Raw genomic sequence first — 22,247 nt, 5'->3', positions numbered from 1 at the left:
GAACATTCACCAAGACAGACCATATCCTGAGCCAGAGGAAAAAACCTCAATAAATCTAAAAGAATTGAAATCATATAGAGTATATTTTCTGACACAGTGGAACCAAACTAGAAATCAATAAGACAAGAGAAAAATATATAAACACTTGGAAATTAAACAGCAAACTCCTAAATAATCCACATGTCAAAGAGAAGTCTCCAAGGAAATTTGAAAATACACAGGACACAGCTCGGGAGCAAGATAGCTAAATAGAAGCCTCCACCGATTGTTCGCCCCACAAGAACACCAAATTTAACAACTATCGACACAAAAAAAGCACCTTAATAAGAAATCCAAAATCAGCTTAGGTCCCAGCTCAGCCACAGTGGGGTAGGGTACCAAGTGGGCTCTTGGGGTCCCTGATTCCAGGCCTTGGCTCTTACATGGCATTTCTGGGCCTACCCTGGGCCAGAGGGGAGCCCACTGCCCTGAAGAGTGAGTCCCAGGCCTGGCAGCATTCACCATAAGCTGAGTGAACAGCAGCGGTGGCCTGGCGGTACCCCCTGTGGGCCTGTGGCAGTGGTGGCCACAAGGAGAGACTTCTCTGCTTGTAGAAATAGGAGGGAAGAGTGGGAAGGACTTTGTCTTGTGGCTTGGGTGCCAGCTCAGCCACAGTAGAATAGAGCACCAGGTAGATTCCTGAGGTCTCCAGCTCCAGGTCCCGGTTTCTGATTGGCATCTCTGGACCTGCCCAGGCTGAGGGGAACTCACCGCCCTGAAGGGAAGGACACAAGCCTGGCTGGCTTCACCACCTACTGATTGTAGAGGCCAAGGGTCTTGAGCAAACACACACTGTAGCCAGGTAGTGGTTACAGCGAGCCTTGGGCAAGACTCAGGGTTCTGCTGGCTTCAGGTCTGACCCAGCGCAGTCCCAGTGGTGTTGGCCACAGGGTTGTTTGTGTCACCCCTCCCCCAGCTCCAGGCAGCTCACCACAGAGAGAGACTCCTTTGTTTGGGAGAATGTAAGGGAAGAGGCCAGGCGCAGTGGCTCATTCCTGTAATTCCAGCACTTTAGGAGGCTGAGGCGGGCAGATCACCTGAGGTCAGGAGTTGAAGACCAGCCTGGCCAACATGGTGAAACCCTGCCTCTACTAAAAATACAAAAATTAGCTGGGCATGGTGATGCACACCTGTAATCCCAGCTACTCGGGAGTACTGAGGCAAGAGAATCGCTTGAACCCGGGAGGTGGAGATTGCAGTGAGCTGAGATTGCGCCACTGCACTCCAGCCTGGGCAACAGAGTGAGACTCCATCTCAAAAAAAGAACAAGAGTCTCTGCCTGGTAATCCAGAGAATTCTTCTGGATCTTAACCAAGATCACCAAGGTGGCATCTCTACAAGTCTTCAAGAGCCACTGCATTACTGGGCTTGGGGTGCCCCCTGACGCAGATACTGCTTCAGTGACCAAAAACTTAGATCAAAACACCCAAGTCCCTTCGAATATCTGGAAAGCCTTTCCAAGAAGGATGGCACAAGTAAGCCCAGACTGCAAAGACAACAATAAATATCTAACTCTTCAGTGCCCAGACAGACGAACATCCACAAGCATCAATTCCATCCAGGAAGACATGACCTCACCAAACGAATGAAATAAGGCACCAGGGACCAATCCCAGAGAAACAGAGATATCTGACCTTTCCAACACAGAATTCAAAATAGCTGTTTTAAGGAAACTCAAAGAAATTTAAGATAACACAAAGAAGGAATTCATCATTCTATCAGATAAATTTAACAAAGAGATTGAAATAAAAAGTATCAAGCAGAAATTCTGGACTTGAAAAATGCAGTCAACATACTGAAGAATGCATCAAGGTCTCTCAATAGCAGAAATGATCAAGCAGAAGAAAGAATTAGTGAGCTTGAAGACAGGCTATTTGAAAATACAAAAAAGACAAAAGAAAAAAGAATGAAGCATGTCTACAAGATCTAGAAAACAGCCTCAAAAAGGCAAATCTAAGAGTTATCGGCCTTAAAGAGGACATCAAGAGAAAGACGGTAGAAAGTTTATTCAAAAAGATTTGCTAAGCGCAGTGGCTCATGCCTGCAATCCTAGCACTTTGGGAGGCCAAAGCAGGCAGACTGCCTGAGCTCAGGAGTTCAAGACCAGCCTGGGCAACATGATGAAGCCCCATTTCTACTAAAAATACAAAAAATTAGCCAGGCATGGTGGCATATGCCTTTAATCCCAGCTACTTAGGAGGTTGAGGCACGAGAATCACTTGAACCTGGGAAGTGGAGGTTGCAGTGAGCTGAGATCACACCACTGCACTCCCGCCTAGGTGACAGAGCAAGACTCTGTCTCAAAAATAATAATAATAACAGACAACTTTCCAAACTTAGAGAAAGAATATCCAAGTACAAAGTTATAGAATACCAAGCAGATTTCACCTGAAGAAGACTGAATATCCAAGTACAAAGTTATAGAATACCAAGCAGATTTCACCTGAAGAAGACTACCTCAAGATATTTAACAATCAAACTCTCAAAGGTCAAGGATTACAAAAAGATCCTAAAAGCAGTAAGAGAAAAGAAACAAACAACATACAAAGACCTCTAATATGACGGGCAGCAGATTTTTCAGTGGAAATCTTACAGGCCAGGAGAGAGTTCCATGACATATTTAAAGTGCTGAAGGAAAAAAAATTTATCCTAGAATAGTACATCTGGTGAAAATATCCTTCAAGCATGACGGAGAAATAAAGACTTTCCCAGACAAACAAAAGCTGACAGATTTCATCAACAGCAGATCTATCCTATAAGAAATGCTAAAGAGAGTTCTTCAATCTGAAAGAAAAAGACATTAATTACCAATAATAAATTATCTGAAGGTATAAAACTTACTAGTAATAACAACACACAGAGTATTATAACACTGCAATTGTGCTGTGTAAAATACTCTTAAGTAGAAAGACTAAATGATGACACAATCAAAAATAATAATTACAACAACTTTTCAAGACATAGACAGTACAGGCCGGGTGCAGTGGTTGACACCTGTAATCCCAGCACTTTGGGAGGCCGAGACGGGCAGATCACCTGAAGTCAGGAGTTTGAGATCAGCCTAGCCAACATGGTGAAACCCCGACTCTACTAAAAATACAACAAGTAGCCGGGCATGGTGGCGGGTGCCAGTAATCCCTGCTACTCAGGAGGCTGGAGCAGGAGAATTGCTTGAACCCGGGAGGCAGAGGCTGCAGTGAGCCAAGATCACCCCACTGCACTCCAGCCTGGGTGAAAAGAGGGAAACTTCGTCGGAAAAAAAAAAAAAAAAAAAAAAAGACATAGACAGTACAATAAGACATACAGAGAAAACAAAAAGTTAAAAAGGGAAATTAAGTTAAAGTGTAGTTTTCATTAGTTTTCTTTTTGCTTGTTGGTTGGTTTATGCAATCAGTGTTAAGTTGTCATTAGTTTAAAATAATGGGTTATAAGATTATTTGCAAACCTCATGGTAACCTCAAAGCAAAAAACATACGATGGGGCTGGGCATGGTGGTTCATGCCCATAATTCCAGCACTTTGGGAGGCCGAGGTGGGAGGATCACTTAAGCCTAGGAGTTCAAGAAAAGTTCAGCCTGAGAAACATGACAAAACCCCATCACTGCAAGAAATACAAAAAGTTATCTGGGTGTGGTGGCACGTGTCTGTAGTCCAAGCTACTTTGGAGGCTGAGGTGGGAAGATCTCTTGAGCCTGGGAAGTCAAGGGTACAGTGAGTCAAGATCGTGCCACTGCACTCCAGCCTGGGCAACAGAGCAAGACCCTGTCTGGAAAAAAAAAAGATACAATGGAGACACAAAAAATAAAACAAGAAATTAAATCATGCCACCAGAAAAAAATTACCATCACTAAAAGGAAGACAGGAAGGAAGAAAAGAAGGAAGGAAGAGAAGACCAAAAAACAACCAGAGAACAAATAACAAAATGGCAGGAAAAAGTCTCAACTTACCAATAAAAAAAATTGAATGTAAATGGACTAAACTCTCCAATCAAAAGCTAGAGTGGCCGAATGGATAAAAAAAAGCAAGAAACAATGATCTGTTGTGTACAAGAAGCACACTTCACCTGTGAAGATACGCTGAAAATAAAGGGATGGAAAAAGATATTCCATGCCAATGGAAACCAAAAAAGAGTAGGAGTACCTGTACTTATATCAAACAAAATAGATTTCAAGACAAAAAGCTGTAAGAAGAGACAAAGGAGACCATTACGTAATGATTAAGTGGTCAATTCAGCAAAAGGATATAACAATTGTAAATCTCTATGCACCCAACACTGGTGCACCCACATATATAAAGCAAATATTAGAGCTAAAGAGAGAGATAGGCCACAATACAATAATAGCTGGAGACTTCAACACCTCACTTTCAGCACTGGACAGATCATTCAGACAGAATATCAACAAAGAAATATCAGATTTAATCTGTACTACAGACGAAATGGATCTAATAGATATGAACATTTCACAGATATATTAAATGTATATTCTGCAGGTGTTCTGTAAATACCTATTAATATTTCTCCTCAGCACATGAATCATTCTCAAGGATTGACCATATGTTGTCACAAAGTAAGTCTGAAAATATTCAAAAGAATTGAAAAATTATTCAATTCCAAGCATCTTCTCTGACTACAATGGAATAAAGCCAGAAATGAGTAATGGGGAATTTAGGAAACTATACATGAAAATTAAATAATATGTTCTTAAATGATCAGTGGTCAATGGTAAATGAATGGTCAATGAAGAAATTAAGAGGGAAATTGAAAAAAAAGTCTTGAAACAAATGGTAATGGAAACACAGCATACCAAAACCTATGGGATAGAGCAAAAGCAGTACTAAGAGAGAAATTTATAGCTAAAAGTGTCTACATCAAAAAAGAAGAAAAACTTCAAATAAATAACCTAATGATGTATCTTAAAGAACTAGGGAAGGAAGAGCAAACCATGCCCATAATTAGTAGAAGAAAATAATAATAAAGATCAGAGCAGAAGCAAAAGAATTTAAAATGAAGAAAATACAAAAGATGAAATGAAAGAAAAAGTTGCTTTTCTGAAAAGACATATAAAATTGGCAAACCTTTAAGCCAGACTAAGAAAGAGACAAGATTCAAATAAATAAAACCAGAGATTTAAAAAGAGACATTACAACTGATACCGCAGAAATTCAAAGGGATTATTAGCAGCTACCATGAGCAACTGCATGCCAACAAACTGGAAAATCTAGAGGAAATGTATAAATTCCTAGACACATACACCTATCAAGTTTGAACCATGAAGGAATCCAAAACCTGAACAGATAAATAACAAGTAATGAGACTGAAGCCATAACAGAATTCTCCCAGTAAAGAAAAGCTCAAGACCCAATGGCTTCACTGCTGAATTCTAACAAATATTTAGAGAATTAATACCAATCCTACTCAAACTATTCCCAAAAATAGAGGAGGAAGGAATACTTCAAAACTCATTGTACAAGGTCAGTATTACCCTGATACCAAAGCTAGACAAAGACACATCAAAAAAAGAAAACCACAGGCCAATATCTCTGATAAATACTGATGCAAAAACCCTCAACAAAATACTAGGAAACGGAATTCAACAATACATTTAAAAGATCAGCCGGGTGCAGTGGCTCATGCCTGTAATCCTAGCACTTTGGGAGGCCCAGGCGGGGGATCACGAGGTCAGGAGTTCGAGGCCAGCCTGGCCAGCATGGTGAAACCCCGTCTCTACTAAAAATACAAAAAAATGGCCAGGCATGGTGGCGCACACCTGTAGTCGCAGTTACTCAGGAGGCTGAGGCAGAAGAATTACCTGAACCCGGCAGGCAGAGGTTGCAGTGGGCCAAGATTGTGCCACCACACTCCAGCCTGGGTGACAGAAAGAGACTCCATCTCAAAAACAAAAATAAAAAATCATTCATGGATGGCCATGGGGTCTCATGCCTACAATCCTAGTACTTTGGGAGGCCGAGGCGGGAAGACTGCTTGAGCCCAGGAGATTGAGACCAGCCTAGGCAATATAGCAAGACTTTGTCTCTACAAAAAAAATTTAAAAATTAGCCAGGCATGGTCGTCCATCCCTGTAGTCCCAGCTACTTGGGAGGCTGAGTTGGGAGGACCATTTGAGCCTGGGGGTGTCGAGATGGCAGTGAGCCATGATCATGTCACTGCACTCCAGTCTGGGTGATAGAGACTGTCTCAAAAAGATCATTCATCATGACCAAATGGGATTAATCCCAGGGATTCAACGATGGTTCAACATACACAAATCAATCAATATGATACATCATGTGAACAGAATGAAGAACAAAAATTGTATGATCATTTCAATTAAGTAACTCTCAAAATGTAAGCATATAAAAGCAAACATTACTGTAAGACAAGAATAGATATTTCAAAGAAGAGGATATGCAGATAGAAAATTAGCACATGAAGAGCCGTACATCATTTCGAAAGGTCAATGCATATTAAACCCTCAATGAAATATTACCATATACTTATCAGAATGGCTAAGTGGTGGGCAGATCATGAGGTCAGGAGATCGAGACCATCCTCGCTAGTGAAACCCCGTCTCTACTTAAAAAATACAAAAAAATTAGCCAGGCATGGTGGCACATGCCTATAATCCCAGCTACTCGGGAGGCTGAGGCAGGAGAATCGCTTGAACCCAGAAGACAGAGGTTGCAGTGAGCCAAGATCGCACCACTGCACTCCAGCCTGGGTGACAGAGCGAGACTCCTTCTCAAAAAAAAAAAAAGCAAACATACCAAATGCTGGTAAGAATGCAGAGAAACTGAATCACTCATACACTGCTGATGGGAATGTAAAATGGCACAGCCACTCTGGAAATAGTTGACAGTTTCTTATTACACTATACATGCAATTACTATACCACCCAGCAGTTAATTGTACTCGGGCATTTATCACAGAAAAATGAAAAACATTATGTTCACACAAAAACCTGTACTCTGGTTCTCATACCTGCTTTACTTGTAATAACCAAAAACAACAATCTAGATGTCCTTCAGTGGGTGACAAGCCACGATAAATCCATACCATGAAATAGTACTCAGCAATAAAAAGGAAGGAATTTCTGATATACACAAAAACTTGTATGAATCTCCAGGGAATTATGCTATGTGGAAAAATGCAATCTCAAAAGGTTAAATGGTATATCAGTCCATTTATCAATCCAATGGTGTATCAGTCCATTCTTACAATGACAAAATTATAAAAAGGGAGAATATACTAGTAGTTGTATGGGATAAAGATGAGGCCAGGGAGGGAATGACATGAAGGAGTAGATATGGTTATAAAAAGTCAGTAAGAGAGTTCCTGGAAGTCATGGGACAGTTCTGTATCATGACTAGATACAGTTAGGTTTATTTATGACTGAACGCAGATGTCATAAAATTCCAGACAACTGGATACACTCTCTCTCTCTCTCTCTCTCACACACACACACACACACACACACACACGCACTCACACACATACAAATGAATACATGAAAAGCTGAGGACATCTGAATAGATCTGGTGATTGTATCAATGTCAAAACCCTAGTTGTGATATTTTACTATATTTTTGTAAAACAGTACTATTGGGGGAAACTGGGTAAAGGTACACAAGATCTCTCTGTATTCTTTCAATCCAGATTAAAGAGTGCTACTTGTAACACATATCATTTCAAACTCACCAAAATTGGGAGTGAGGCAGGCAGATGCTGAAGCATCATCTTGGTCACAGCTATTTTGCATTACAGTTGAGTAACTCATTGTCCCAGAATTCATTTGTGGGCCAGATTCTGTTTTGAACAACATTTCAATATGTAAAACATTTTCTAGTGCTGAAAGACAAGAAATCTCAACCATGTTTTTTATATCAGGAGAAACTATCCTTCGGGAATAAAAGAAAAACAGACATTCTCAGACAAAGAAAAACTTTAAAAAGCGGTCACTGGCTGACTTACCCTTAAAGAACAACTAAAGGAAGATCTTCAAACTGAAAGGATATGATTAAGGAAGGAATCTTGCAGCATCAGGAAGGAAGAAAGAACAACACAAAGAGCAGAAATATGGGCATGGAGAAACTAGGTCACTCACACGTTGCTGGTGGGGGTAGAAAATTGTACAGACACTCTGGAAAACAACTTGGCAGTATTTTATAAAACTAAACATACCATTACCATAGGACCCAGCAACTGCACTCTTGGGCAGTATCTCAGAGAAATGAAAACTTGTGTTCACACAAAACCTATATGGTGTATGAGTGTTTATAGCAGCTTTACTTCTAATAGCCAAAATCAGGAAACAACCTAGATGTCTTTCAATACCTGAAAAGATAAACAAACCACAGTACATCTACACCATGGAATAGTACTCAGCAACAAAAAAGAAGGAACCATTTGGGGGCTTGCCTGTGGTAGAGGATACATGAACCTAATTAGACATATGATAAAAACTGAACTAAAACACATACATACACATGCACACAAATAAATACAAGTAAAACTGGGGACATCTCAATAATATCTGCAGAAGGTATCACGTCAACATCCTGTTTGTGATAATTTCTTATAGTTTTGCAAGATGTTACTTTTGGGGAAAAGTGGTAATGGAAACACAGATTTCTCTGTATTATTTATTATAACTGCATGTGTAGCTAAATTTTTCTGAAAATAAAAACTTTAATTAGAAAAAGCTACCAATATCTTGCACTACGGATGCCAATCAATCTAGATTAAATAGTGCTGCATATAGCAAGTATCATTTCAAACTCACCGAAATTGCAAGGGACGCTGTGAAATAATGAGGAAACATTCTGGCGACTGTTGTTTTCTAATAAAGGTTGGTAATTTGTTTTCACAGACCTCTTTACTGAGCTGGTTCGTGCTTTTCCCAATGTTTCTATAAATAAAATATTTCAAATATTGAAAGACAATAAATTTCAATCATGAATTCTACATCAGGCAAAAGTGTCCTTCAAATATAGAGAAGATAAAGACATTCTCACATGAGGGAAAACTAAAGTGTTTGCCACTAGCTGACATACACTTAAAGAATGGCTAAAGGAAAATCTTCAAACAGAAAAGAATGATGAAAAAGCAAATCTTGGAGCATCAAAAAGGAAGAAAAAACAATGAAAGCAGGGGAAATATGCATGTGGAGAAACCGGATCATTCATACATAATTGGGGAGAATGTAAAATGATACAGTCTCTCTGGAACACCATTTGGCAGTTTCTTATAAAACTAAACATGCAATTACTATACAACCAAGCCTTTTCACTCTTGGACATTTATCCAAGAAAAATCAAAACTTACGTTTATACAAAAATCTGTACATCAGTGGCCATTGCAACTTTACTTGTAATAGTCAAAAACTAGAAACAGCCGCGATATCTTCCAATGGATGAATGAATAAGCCAACTGTGAAACATCCATACCATGGAATAGTGTCCACAATAAAAACTAAGGACCACTCATACATCCAGCCAGTCAGATGAATATTCAGGGAATTATGTACTGAGGCAGGTGTGGTTATAAAAGAGCAAGATGGGCCGGGCGTGGTGGCTCACGCCTGTAATCCCAGCACTTTAGGAGGCCAAGGCAGGTGGATCACTTGGTGCCAGGAGTTGGAGGCAAGCCTGGGCAACATGGTGAAATCCCATCTCTACAAAAACTATTTAAAAAAAAAAAAAAAAAAAAAAGCCAGAGCTGGGTGCAGTGGTTCATGCCTGTAATCCCAGCACTTTGGGAGGCCGAAGCAGGCAGATCACTTGAGGCCAGGAGTTCAAGACCAGCCTGGCCAACACAGTGAAACCTCGTCTCTACCAAAAAATACAAAAATTAGCTTGGCGTGGTGGCACATGCCTGTAATCCCAGGAACTTGGGAGGCTGAAGCACGAGAATCGCTTGAACCCAGGAGGCAGAGGTTGCAGTGAGCTGAGACTGCACCACTGCACTCCAGCCTGGGCGACAGATGGAGATTTTTGAGACTCTGTCTCAAAAGAAAAGAAAAGAAAAGAGAAAAGAAAAGAAAAAAGAAAGAGTAAAATGAGGCATCTTGGTAATCATGGAAATGTGTATCTTGATCATGGCAGTGGGAATCAAACCTACTCATGTGACAAAACTGGGTAGAACTAAATGCACACAAACAATTTAACACAATTAAGTGGGAAATCTCAATAAGATGTGTAGATAATATCAATGTCAATATTTTGGTTGTGATGTTCTGTTACAGTTTTGCAAGATGTTATTGTTGGGAGGAATAGGTAAAGTGGAAGGGGTATTTCTCTGCATTGTTTCTTACAACTACCTGTATATCTTAAATGACCACAAAATTAAAAGTTTCGTTTAAAAAAATCTACCGCTAGTTTTACATTAAGGACTTTGATGGATGTAGATTAAACAGTGCTACTAATAACATGTATAATTTCAAATTCACCAAACTTGGGAGGAATGGAGAGCGATAAAGAGGCGTTACCTTGGCTATGGCCCCTTCCTGATGAAGTTGGGTAATTCTCTGTCTGAGTATTGTTTTTTATGTTAGTTCCTGCTGTTTCTGGCATTTCTATAACTTTTTCAAGTACTGAAAGAAAAGAACTCTCAACTATGAATTTTATACTGGGTGAAATTGTCCTTTAGGAAAGAAGGGAAAATAAAAACATCCTCACAAAACGGAAAATTAAAGGAATTTGTCCCTCGCAGATTTACCCTTTAAAAATGGCTAGAGGAAAACCTTCAAACAGAAAAGATACTACAAGAGAAGAAATCTTGGAGTACCCAGAAAGAAGAAAGAATGATGGAAAGATCAGAAATACAGATATGGAGAAACTGGATCACTCATACATTGCTGTTGGAAATAAACAATAGTACAGCCTCTCTGGGAAACTGTTTGGCAGTTTCTTATAAAACTAAACATGCTAGTACCATATGACTCAGCAATTGTTCTCTTGGTATTCATGACAGAGAAATGAAAACTTATATTCACCCAAAAACCAGTACACAGTACATGAATGTTCAAAGTGGCTTTACTTGTAATATCCAAAAATTGAAAGAAAAAACCAGATGTCTTTCAATAGGTGAATGGTTTAAAAAAAAAAAAAAACTGTTCCTATCTGTACCATGGAAAAGAAGGAACTATTCATCAATAGAAAGAAAGGAACTACTGAGAAATGAAAACTTACATTTATACAAAAATGTGTACATGAAGATTCATAGCAGCTTTACACCCAGTAGACAAAAAATAAAAATAAAATAAAAACACAAAAAACCCACCAGACGTCCCTCAGCAGGTGAATGGTTGAACAAAACATAGTATATCCAGACATGCAATACTATTCAGCAATAGGAATAAACTATTAATAGAAAAAACAACCTGGACGAGTCTCTAGGAAATTAAGCTGAGTGAAAAAAATCCAATTCCAAATATGATTCCACTTATATAACAATTGAAAGAGACAAAATTATAGAGGTAGAGAAGAGATCAGTGGAAGCCAGGTGTTAGAAATGGGTCATGAGGTGTTACGGAAGGGTGACCTGAGAGAGTTGGTGAGGTTATCAAAGGCAACACAACAGCGCCTCATGCTGATGGAAATGATCTCTACCTTGACTGCGGTGGTGGGCACACAAACCTACTTGTGGAATAAAGCTGCATAGTACTAAACACACACACACACGAATAAATACAAGTAAAACAGGACATCTCTATAAGATCTGTGGCTTGTATAAATGTGAATATCCTGGGTTGTAATATTTCTGTTGTATTTTTGCTAAATGTAATTATTGGGGGAAATTAGGTAAAGGGTAGTCAGGATTTTTCTGTCTTATTTCTTATACCTGTGTATGATTTCTGAACTATCTCAATATGAAAAGTTTAATTTGTAAAAAGCTATCACTAAGAATTAATATTAAGAATGTTGATGAATCTAGATGAGAGGGCTGCTTGTGATATCCATTATTTCAAACTCACCAAAATTAGAAGTGATGGGAAGATTTGAAGACGCTGGATTTGGGACACTCATATTTCCCAATAAAGATGGGTAATACACTGTCTGAGAGTTATTTTCCATGTTGGTTTCTGTTGTTCCTGGCATTTCAATAAGTATAATTTTCTCAGCTACTGAAAAAAAAACAGAATGCTCAATCATAAATTCTACATGAGGCAAAACTATCCTTCTGGAAAAAAGGTAAAGACATTTCTCAAACAAAAGAAAACTAAAAGAATCTGTCCCTAGCCGACTTATCCATATGAAATCTCCAGGCCTGGTGCAGTGTCTCACGCCTACAATCCCAAAACTTTGGGAGGCAGAGACCAATGGATTGCCTGAGCCCAAAAGTTCAAGACCAGCCTGGATAACATGAGACCCCACCTCTACAAAAAAAAAAAAAAAAAATTAAAAATTAGCCAGGAGTGATAGCAAGTACCTGTAGTCCTAGCTGAGTCAGGAGGCTGAGGGAGTGTCACTGGAGCCCGGGAGGTGGAGGCTGCAGTGAGCCATGATCGCACCACTGCACTCCAGCCTGGATGACAGAGTGAAAAGAAAGAAAGAAAGAAAGAAAAGAAAGAGAAGAGAGGAGAGGAGAGGAGAGGAGAGGAGAGGGAAAGGAAAGGAAGAAGAAAGAGAGAGAGAGAAAGAGCGAGAGAAAGAGAGAGGAAGGAAGGAAGGAGAGAAAGAAGGAAGGAAGGAAGGGAGGGAGGGAGGGAGGGAGGGAGGGAGGGAGGGAAGGAAATGTTAAAACAGTAAGGATATGATGAAAGGAATCCCGGAGCATCAGGAAGGAAGAAAGACTAATAGAAAGACCAGAAATATAGGCCGGGCACAGTGGCTCCACCTGTAATCCCAACACTTTGGGAGGCCGAGGTGGGTGGATCCCCTGAGGTCAGGAGTTCAAGACCAGCCTAGCCAACATGGCAAAACCCCATTTCTACTAAAAATACAACAATTCGCCGGGCGTAGTGGTGAGTGCCTGTAATCCCAGCTACTTGGGAGGCTGAGGCAGGAGAATTGCTTGAACCTGGGAGGTGGAGGCTGCATTAAGCCGAGATTACATCACTGCACTCCAGCCTGGACAACAGAGTGAGACTCTGTCTCAATTAAAAAAAAAAAAAGAAAGGAGAGAAAAAAGAAAGGTAAGAAATATAAATATGGAGAAACTGGATCACTCATACATGTAAAGCCGTTCTGGAAAAATGTTTGGCAGTTTCTTATAAAACTAAATATGCTAGTACCATAAGACCCAGCAATTGTGCTCTTGACATTCATGACAGAGAAATGAAAACTTATATTTATCCAAAAACCAGTACAGGAATGTTCAGAGCAGTTTAGTCCTAATACCAAAGAGTGGAGAGGGGGGAAATAATGGCCTTCAATTGGTAAATGGTTAAAAACAACTACTGTATATCCAAACCATGGAAGATTATCAGAAAAAAAAAGAGGAACAGCTGATACACACAACAACCTGTATAAGTCTTTAGGGAATCACACTGACTGAAAACAAAACAAAAAAAAAACCTACCTGCCATAAGATTCCCTTTATATTACACTCTTAAAGTCACAAAATTATAGAAGCCAGTGTTTGTCAGGAGCCAGGGAACAGTCAATGGGGAAGAAAATGGTGACCTGAGAGAGGTGGGGGTGGTTATCAAAGATGAGGCAGCCTGGTGGTGATGGAAATGTTCTGTCTTGACTGTGGTGGTGAGAATCAAACCTATTCATGGAAAAAAATTTGCAAAGAAAGAAATACAGATACACCCACAGATTATTATAACTAAAACTGGGGATATCTCAGTTATTTCTGTGTATTTTATCAATGTCAATATCCTGTTGTGTTAATTTACTATAGTTTTGTAAGATGGTATTGTTGGAAGAAAAGGGTAAAGCATAAAGGGGATCATTTCTATTATTTCTTACAAATACATGTGAATCTAAAATTATTTTAAAATAAAAATGGCTGGGCACAGTGGCTCACGCCTATAATCCCAGCACTTTGGGAGGCTGAGGAGGGCAGATCACCTAAGGTCAGGAGTTAGAGACCAGTCTGGCCTACATGGTGAAACCCCGCCTCTACTAAAACTACAAAAATTAGATGGGCATGGTGGCATGCCCTATAGTTCAAGCTACTTAGGAGGCTGAGGCAGGAGAATCTCTTGAACCCAGGAGGCGGAGGTTGCAGTGAGCCGAGACCACACCACTGCACTCCAGCCCGGGTGACAAAGTGAGACTCCATCTCAAAAAAATAAAAATAAAGTTTAATTTTAAAAATGAGCTGCTACAACTAGCTTGCATTAAGGATGTTAATCGATCCAGATTCAATAGTGTCACTTGTAATGCAGCATCTGAAACTCACCAAAATTAGGTGTGTAGCCGGCAGATAAAGAGGAAGAACATGGGCTGCTGCCATTTCCCAAAGAAATTGGGTAATTCATTGTCTGAGGGTTGCTTTCCAGCCTGGTTTCTGCAATTGTTGGCATACCTACAGAAAGAACATTTTTCAATGGTTAGGAACTCTCAACCGTGAATTTATACATAGTGAAATTCTCCTTGAGTAATGATATGGTTTGGCTGTGTCCCCACCCAAATCTCACCTTGAATTGTATCTCCCAGAATTCCCACATGCTGTGGGAGGGACCCAGGGGGAGGTAATTGAACCATGGGGGCCAGTCTTTCCCATGCTATTCTTGTGATAGTGAATAAGTCTCATGAGATCTGATGGGCTTATCAGGGGTTTCTGCTTTTGCTTCTTCCTTATTTTTCTCTTGCCACTACCATGTAAGAAGTGCCTTTCACCTCCTGCCATTATTCTGAGGCCTCCCCAGCCATGTGGAACTATAAGTCCAATCAAACCTCTTTTTGTTCTCAGTTTTGGGTATGTCTTTATCAGCAGTGTGAAAACAAACTAATACGAGTAATTAACAGGCAATAAGGACATTCTCACATGAAGGAAAACTAGGATTACTTATCCCGCATAGACTTGCCCTTAAAGAAAGGCCAAAGGAAAATCTTTATGCAGAAAGGATATGATGAAAAAAATGGGTCTTTGGCCATCGGGAAGAAAGAAAGAAGAGAAAGAGCAGAAATATGCATGCAGAGAAATTAGATCACTCAGATATTACTGGTGAGGAGATAAAATGATACATCCCCGCCTTTCTGCCCATGGACTCCGCTGAAGAAGCATCGTTAAAGTCTCTCTTCTCTCTGCCATCATGTCTAAGTCAGAGTCTCCTAAAAAACCCCAACAACTGAGGAAGCTCTTCATTGGAGGGTTGAGCTTTAAAACAACCAATGAGAGCCTGTGAAGCCATTCTGAGCAATGGGGAATGCTCACGGACTGTGTGGTAATGAGAGATCCAAACACCAAGTGCTCCAGGGGCTTTGGGTTTGTCACATATGCCACTGTGGAGGAGGTGAATGCAGCCATGAATGCAAGGCCACACAAGGTGGACAGAGGAGTTTTGGAACCAAAGAGAGTTGTCTCAAGAGAAGATTCTTAAAGACCAGGTGCCCACTTAACTGTGAAAAAGATATTTGTTGGTGGCATTAATGAAGACACTGAATAACATCACCCAAGAGATTATTTTGAACAGTATGGAAAAATTGAAGTGATTGAAATCATGACTGACCGAGGCAGTGGCAAGAAAAGGGGTTTTGCTTTTGTAACCTTTGATGACCATGACTCCGTGGATAAGACTGTCATTCAGAAATACCATACTGTGAATGGCCACAGCTGTGAAGTTAGGAAAGCCCTGTCAAAGCAAGAGATGGCTAGTGCTTCATCCAGCCAAAGAGGTCGAAGTGGTTCTGGAAACTTTGGTGGTGGTCGTGGAGGTGGTTTCAGTGGGAATGACAACTTTGATCGTGGAGGAAACTTCAGTCGTCATGGTGTCTTTGGTGGCAGCCATGGTGATGGTGGATATGGTAGCAGTGGGGATGGCTATAATGGATTTGGTAATGATGGAAGCAATTTTGGAGGTGGTGGAAGCTACAATGATTTTGGCAATTACAACAGTCTTCAAATTTTGGACCCATGAAGGGAGGAAATGTTGGAGGCAGAAGCTCTGGCCCCTATGGTAGTGGAGGCCAATACTTTGCCAAACCACGAAACCAAGGTGGCTATGGTGGTTCCAGTAGCAGCAGTAACTATGGCAGTGGCAGAAGATTTTAACTAGGAAACAAAACTTAGCAGGAGAGGAGAGCCAGAGAAGTGACAGGTAAGCTACAGGTGACAACAGATTTGTGAACTGAGCCAAGCACAGTGGTGGCAGGGCCTAGCTGCTATGAAGAAGACATGTTTTAGACAAATACTCACATGTATGGGCAAAAATTCGAGGGCTGTATTTGTGACTAATTGTATAACAGGTTATTTTAGTTTCTGTTCTGTGGAAAGTATAAAACATTCCAACAAAGAGTTTTAATGTAGATTTTATTTTCTTGCATCCATGCTGTTGATTGCTAAGTGTAATAGTCTGATCATTACACTGAATAAATGTCTTTTAAAAAAAAGATACAGCCCCTCTGAAAAAAAGTTTAGCATTTTCTTATAAAACTAAATATGAAGTACCATATAACCCAAAATTGCATGCAAACTTGTTTACACAAAAACCAGTACATAAATGTTCATAGAGCTTTACTTGTATTGACCAAAAATAGAAAACACCCCTGATGTCATTCAATGAATAAACAGATAAACAGTTATACATCACTACTATGGAATAGTACTCAACAATAAAAATGGAGGAACTATTGATGCATACAACAATTGGTATGAATCTCGAGAAAATTATGTTTAGTGAAAAAAAGCCATGCTCAAAAGGTTACACAGCATTTAGTTGCATTTAAGTAACAACATTCAAATAATGAAATTCTGGCAAGCAAAGTGAGATTGCTGACTATCAGTAGTTAAGATAGGGCAAGATGAGAGAGAAGGGAGATCGGGGGAGGTGGCTGTTGTTATAAAAGAACAATATAAAGGATCCTTGTAGTGATGATGGAAATGTTCTGTATTGTAACTAATAGTGGACATGTAAATTGACTCATGATTAAATTTCATAGAACTAAATACACACACACTGATGTAGACTTAATCAATGCCAATATCCTGGTTGCAGGATATAGTTCCTTAAGATGTTATCATTGAGGAAAATGGGTGAAGTACACATAGGATCTCTTTACAGTTTCTTACAACCACATGTGAATTCAAAATTATCTCAAAATAAAAAGGCTAGCTTTTTGGTTTTTTTTTTTTTTTTAAAGAGCTATCACTGACTTGCATTCAGGATGTTGATGGAAAATAAACTCTCAGCCACAAATTCTATGCCCAGCAAAACTATCCTTAAAGAATGTTAGGAAAATAAAGACATTTTCAAATGCAGGAAAACTAAAGAAACCTGAAAGAAAGGCTGAAGAAAAGTATTCAAACAGAAAGGAATTGATGAAAAAAGAAAATATAGAGCATCCAGAAGGAAGAACAACAGAAATAACAGAAATATGAATGTGGAGAAACTGGATCACTCACGCATTGCTGGTGGAAATGGAAGATAATACAGACTCTCTGGAAAACTATTTGACAGTTTCTTATAAAACTAAACATGCTAGTACCATAAGGCTCAGCAATTACACTCATGGCATTCATGACAGAGAAATGAAAACTTATATTTACAGAAAAACCTGTTCATGACTGTTCATAGCGGCTTCACTCCTAATATCCAAAAACTGGAAAAAAACAATTTGATGCCTTTTCAATGGGTGAATGGCTAAACAAACTGTGGCATAGCCATACTATGAAATATAAATCAAAAATAAAAAGGAGGGTAGGCTGGGCATGGTGGCTCACGCCTGTAATCTCAGCACTTTGGGAGGACACGGCAGGCAGACGACTTGAGGTCAGGAGTCTGAGACCAGCCTGGCCAACATGGTGAAACTCTGTCTCTACCAAAACTACAAAAATTAGCTGGGCATGGTGGCACACACTTGTAATCCTAGCTATTTAGGAGGCTGAGGCATGAGAACTGCTTGAATCCAGGAGGCAGAAGTTGCAGTAAGCCAAGATCGCGCCACTGCACTCCAGCCTGGGCAACAGAGAAGACTATGTCTTTAAAAAAAAAAAAAAAAAAGGAGGAAACTCCTGATACATGCAACAAGCTGGGTGAGTTTTCAGAGAACCATACTGAGTGAAAAACACCAATCCCCCAAAATTACATACTATAACATTCCCTTAATGTAACATTCTTGAAGTGACAAAATTATAAACAGAGAACAGATCAGTAGTTACCAGGTGTTAGGGATGGGGCAGGTTGAAAGGAAGGGATGACATGAGGAAAGTGAATGTGATTATCAAAGGGCAAGACGAGGCATCTTTGCAGTGATAGAAACGTTCTATGTCTTTGCCAGAGGTAGACATTAAAACTACCTGTGATAGAATTGCAAAGAACTAGACAGACAGACACAAATTAATTACAAGTAAACCTGAGGATATCTCAGTAAGATCTGTGGAGTGTATCAATGTCAATACCTTGGATGTGATATTTTACTATAGTTTTAAAGATGTTATCCTTTGGGGGAAATGGCTAAATCATAAACAGGTCTCTGCATTATTTCTTACAACTGTGTGTGAATCTAAAATTATCTCAAACTAAAAAGTTTAATTTGAAAAGAGTCACACTAGCTGACATTAAAAAACTGGTGAATCACGCTGGGCGCAGTGGCTCACGCCTGTAATCCCAGCACTTTGGAAGGTAGAGGCGGGCAGATCACCTGAGGTTGAGAGTTGGAGACCAACCTGACTAACATGGAGAAACCTCGTCTCTACAAAAAATACAAAAAAAACTAGCCAGGCGTGGTGGTGCATGCCTGTAATCCCAGCTACTCGGGAGGCTGAGGTAGGAGAATCACTTGAACCTGGGAGGCGGAGGTTGCAGTGAGCCAAGATCGAGCTATTGTATTCCAGCCTGGGCAATAAGAGCAAAACTCCATCTCAAAAAAAAAAAAACAAAACAAAACAAAACAAAAAAACTAGCTGGCAAATCAAGATTAAATAACGCTATCTGCGTATTTCTTATTTATTTATTTATTTATTTATTTATTTATTTATTTTAGACGGAGTTTCGCTCCTGTTGCCCAGGCTGGAGTTAAGTGGCACAATCTCAGCTCACTGCAACCTCCACCTCCAGGTTCAAGTGATTTTCCTGCCTCGGCCACCTGAGTAGCTGGGATTACAGGTGCCCACCACCACGCCCAGCTAATTTTTTGTATTTTTAGTAGAGACGGGGTTTCACCATGTTGGTCAGGCTGGTCTCAAACTTCTGACGTCAGGTGATCTACCCGCCTCAGTCTCCCAAAGTGCTGGGATTACAGGTGTGAGCCACCATGCCCAGCATTATGTATCATGTCAAACTCACCAAAATAGGGAGGGATGAAGACAGATAAAGAGGCAGTATTTTGGCCACTGTAATTTCCCATTAAAGTTGGGTAATTCACTGTCTCAGTGCTGTTTTTACTGCTGTTTGCTGGTCTTTCTGGCATTTCTATAAATAAAAAGTTTTCAAGAGCTGTAATACAAGAACTTCACCCACAAATTCTATACCAAGCAAAATTATCCTTCAAGAAAGAAAGGGAAACAGACATTCACACACAAAGGAAAACAAAAAGAATTTGTCCCCAACAGACTTACCCTTAAAGAAAGATTAAAGAAAACTCTTCAAAAAAAAAAAAAAAGAAAATGATGAAAGAATGAATCTTGGAGCATCAGGAAGAAAGAACAAAAGAAAGAGGAGAAATCGCCATACTGTTTTCCATAATGGTTGAACTAGTTTACACTCCCACCAACAGTGTAAAAGTGTTCCTATTTCTCCACATCCTCTCCAGCACCTGTTGTTTCCTGACTTTTGAATGATCGCCATTCTAACTGGTGTGAGATGGTATCTCATTGTGGTTTTGATTTGCATTTCTCTGATGGCCAGTGATGATGAGCATTTTTTCATGTGTCTGTTGGCTGTATGAATGTCTTCTTTTGAGAAATGTCTGTTCATATCCTTTGCCCACTTTTTGATGGGGTTGTTTGTTTTTTTCTTGTAAATTTGTTTGAGTTCTTTGTAGGTTCTGGATATTAGCCCTTTGTCAGATGAGTAGATTGCAAAAATTTTCTCCCATTCTGTAGGTTGCCTGTTCACTCTGATGGTAGTTTCTTTTGCTGTGCAGAAGCTCTTTAGTTTGATGAGATCCCATTTGTCAATTTTGGCTTTTGCTGCCGTTGCTTTTGGTGTTTTAGACATGAAGTCTTTGCCCATGCCTATGTCCTGAATGGTACTACCTAGGTTTTCCTCTAGGATTTTTATGGTATTAGGTCTAACATTTAAGTCTCTAATCCATCTTGAATTAATTTTCGTATAAGGAGTAAGGAAAGGATCCAGTTTCAGCTTTCTACTTATGGCTAGCCAGTTTTCCCAGCACCATTTATTAAATAGGGAATCCTTTCCCCATTTCTTGTTTCTCTCAGGTTTGTCAAAGATCAGATGGCTGTAGATGTGTGGTATTATTTCTGAGGACTCTGTTCTGTTCCATTGGTCTATATCTCTGTTTTGGTACCAGTACCATGCTGTTTTGGTTACTGTAGCCTTGTAGTATAGTTTGAAGTCAGGTAGCGTGATGCCTCCAGCTTTGTTCTTTTGACTTAGGATTGTCTTGGAGATGCGGGCTCTTTTTTGGTTCCATATGAACTTTAAAGCAGTTTTTTCCAATTCTGTGAAGAAGCTCATTGGTAGCTTGATGGGGATGGCATTGAATCTATAAATTACCTTGGGCAGTATGGCCATTTTCACGATATTGATTCTTCCTATCCATGAGCATGGTATGTTCTTCCATTTGTTTGTGTCCTCTTTGATTTCACTGAGCAGTGGAAAACAGTATGGCGATTCCTCAAGGATCTAGAACTAGATGTACCATATGACCCAGCCATCCCATTACTGGGTATATACCCAAAGGATTATAAATTATGCTGCTATAAGGACACATGCACACGTATGTTTATTGCAGCACTATTCACAATAGCAAAGACTTGGAATCAACCCAAATGTCCATCAGTGACAGATTGGATTAAGAAAATGTGGCACATATACACCATGGAATACTATGCAGCCATAAAAAAGGATGAGTTTGTGTCCTTTGTAGGGACATGGATGCAGCTGGAAACCATCATTCTTAGCAAACTATCACAAGAACAGAAAACCAAACACCGCATGTTCTCACTCGTAGGTGGGAACTGAACAATGAGATCACTTGGACTCGGGAAGGGGAACATCACACACCGGGGCCTATCATGGGGAGGGGGGAGGGGGGAGGGATTGCATTGGGAGTTATACCTGATGTAAATGACGAGTTGATGGGTGCAGCACACCAACATGGCACAAGTATACATATGTAGCAAACCTGCACGTTGTGCACATGTACCCTACAACTTGAAGTTTAACAATAATAAATAAATTAAAAAAAAATAAAAATAAAAAAAATAAAATAAAATAAAATCATGTCAAAAAAAAAAAAAAAGAAAGAGGAGAAATATGCATTCAGAGAAAATAGATCACCCATATATAGCTGGCAGGAATGTCAGATGGTACAGCCCCCCTGGAAAATAGTTAGGCAGTTTCTCATAAAACTAAACATGCATGTCCAAACTCATCACACTGGGTATAGTAAATATGTGCAGTTTTTTACTTATTAACTACTACGGTTTGAAGGTATCTTTTCCAAAATTCAGGTGTTGCCACTGTGATCATATTAAGAAATGGGACCTTTAAGAGATGATTAAGCTATGAGGGCTCCTCCCTCATGAATGGGATGGAGGCCCTTATAAAAGAGGCTTCACACAGCATTTTGAAATCTTACCCTTCTACCTTCTGCCATGTGAGGACACAGTGCTCCTCTCTTGCAGAGGATGCAGCCCTCACCAGACAGACGAACTGGCTGGCACCTTGCTCTTGAACTTCCCAGCCTCCGGAGCTGTGAGAAATTACATTTCTGTTCTTTTTCAATCACCCTGTCTATGGTATTTTGTTACAGCAACACAAACAGACCAAGACATTAATATATCAATAAAGATTTGTTTTTTAAAAAAACCGAAACATGCAATTAATATATAACCAGCAGTTGTACTCTTGGGTAATCATGTTAGAGAAATGAAAACTTCCATTTACACAAAAATTTGTATATGAATTT

General features: G+C 39.8%; 1 protein-coding gene and 1 pseudogene across 2 annotated transcripts in view; one reads left to right on the top strand and one right to left on the bottom strand.

Moving 5' to 3' along the window:
* BEND2 (BEN domain containing 2) overlaps positions 1-22,247 on the bottom strand; it is a 56,281-nt gene that overhangs the window by 18,738 nt on the left and 15,296 nt on the right. Inside the window, exons 6-8 of one of the 2 annotated variants that reach the window (XM_073013263.1) lie at positions 19,436-19,561; positions 12,011-12,157; positions 7,735-7,842 (exon numbers count right to left, since the gene is read on the bottom strand). In XM_073013263.1, coding sequence (XP_072869364.1) covers positions 7,735-7,842; positions 12,011-12,157; positions 19,436-19,561 — 381 coding nt within the window. The remainder of the gene's footprint in view (positions 1-7,734; positions 7,843-12,010; positions 12,158-19,435; positions 19,562-22,247) is intronic. The other variant, XM_073013264.1, reaches the window with a different exon arrangement.
* On the top strand, positions 15,245-16,203 carry LOC103231672 (heterogeneous nuclear ribonucleoprotein A1-like; annotated as a pseudogene).

The sequence above is a fragment of the Chlorocebus sabaeus genome, chromosome X, assembly GCF_047675955.1.
Source record: "Chlorocebus sabaeus isolate Y175 chromosome X, mChlSab1.0.hap1, whole genome shotgun sequence".
Lineage (NCBI taxonomy): Eukaryota > Metazoa > Chordata > Mammalia > Primates > Cercopithecidae > Chlorocebus > Chlorocebus sabaeus.
The sequence above is the reverse complement of the archived record's forward strand: the minus strand, read 5'-3'. Positions and strand labels throughout refer to the sequence as shown.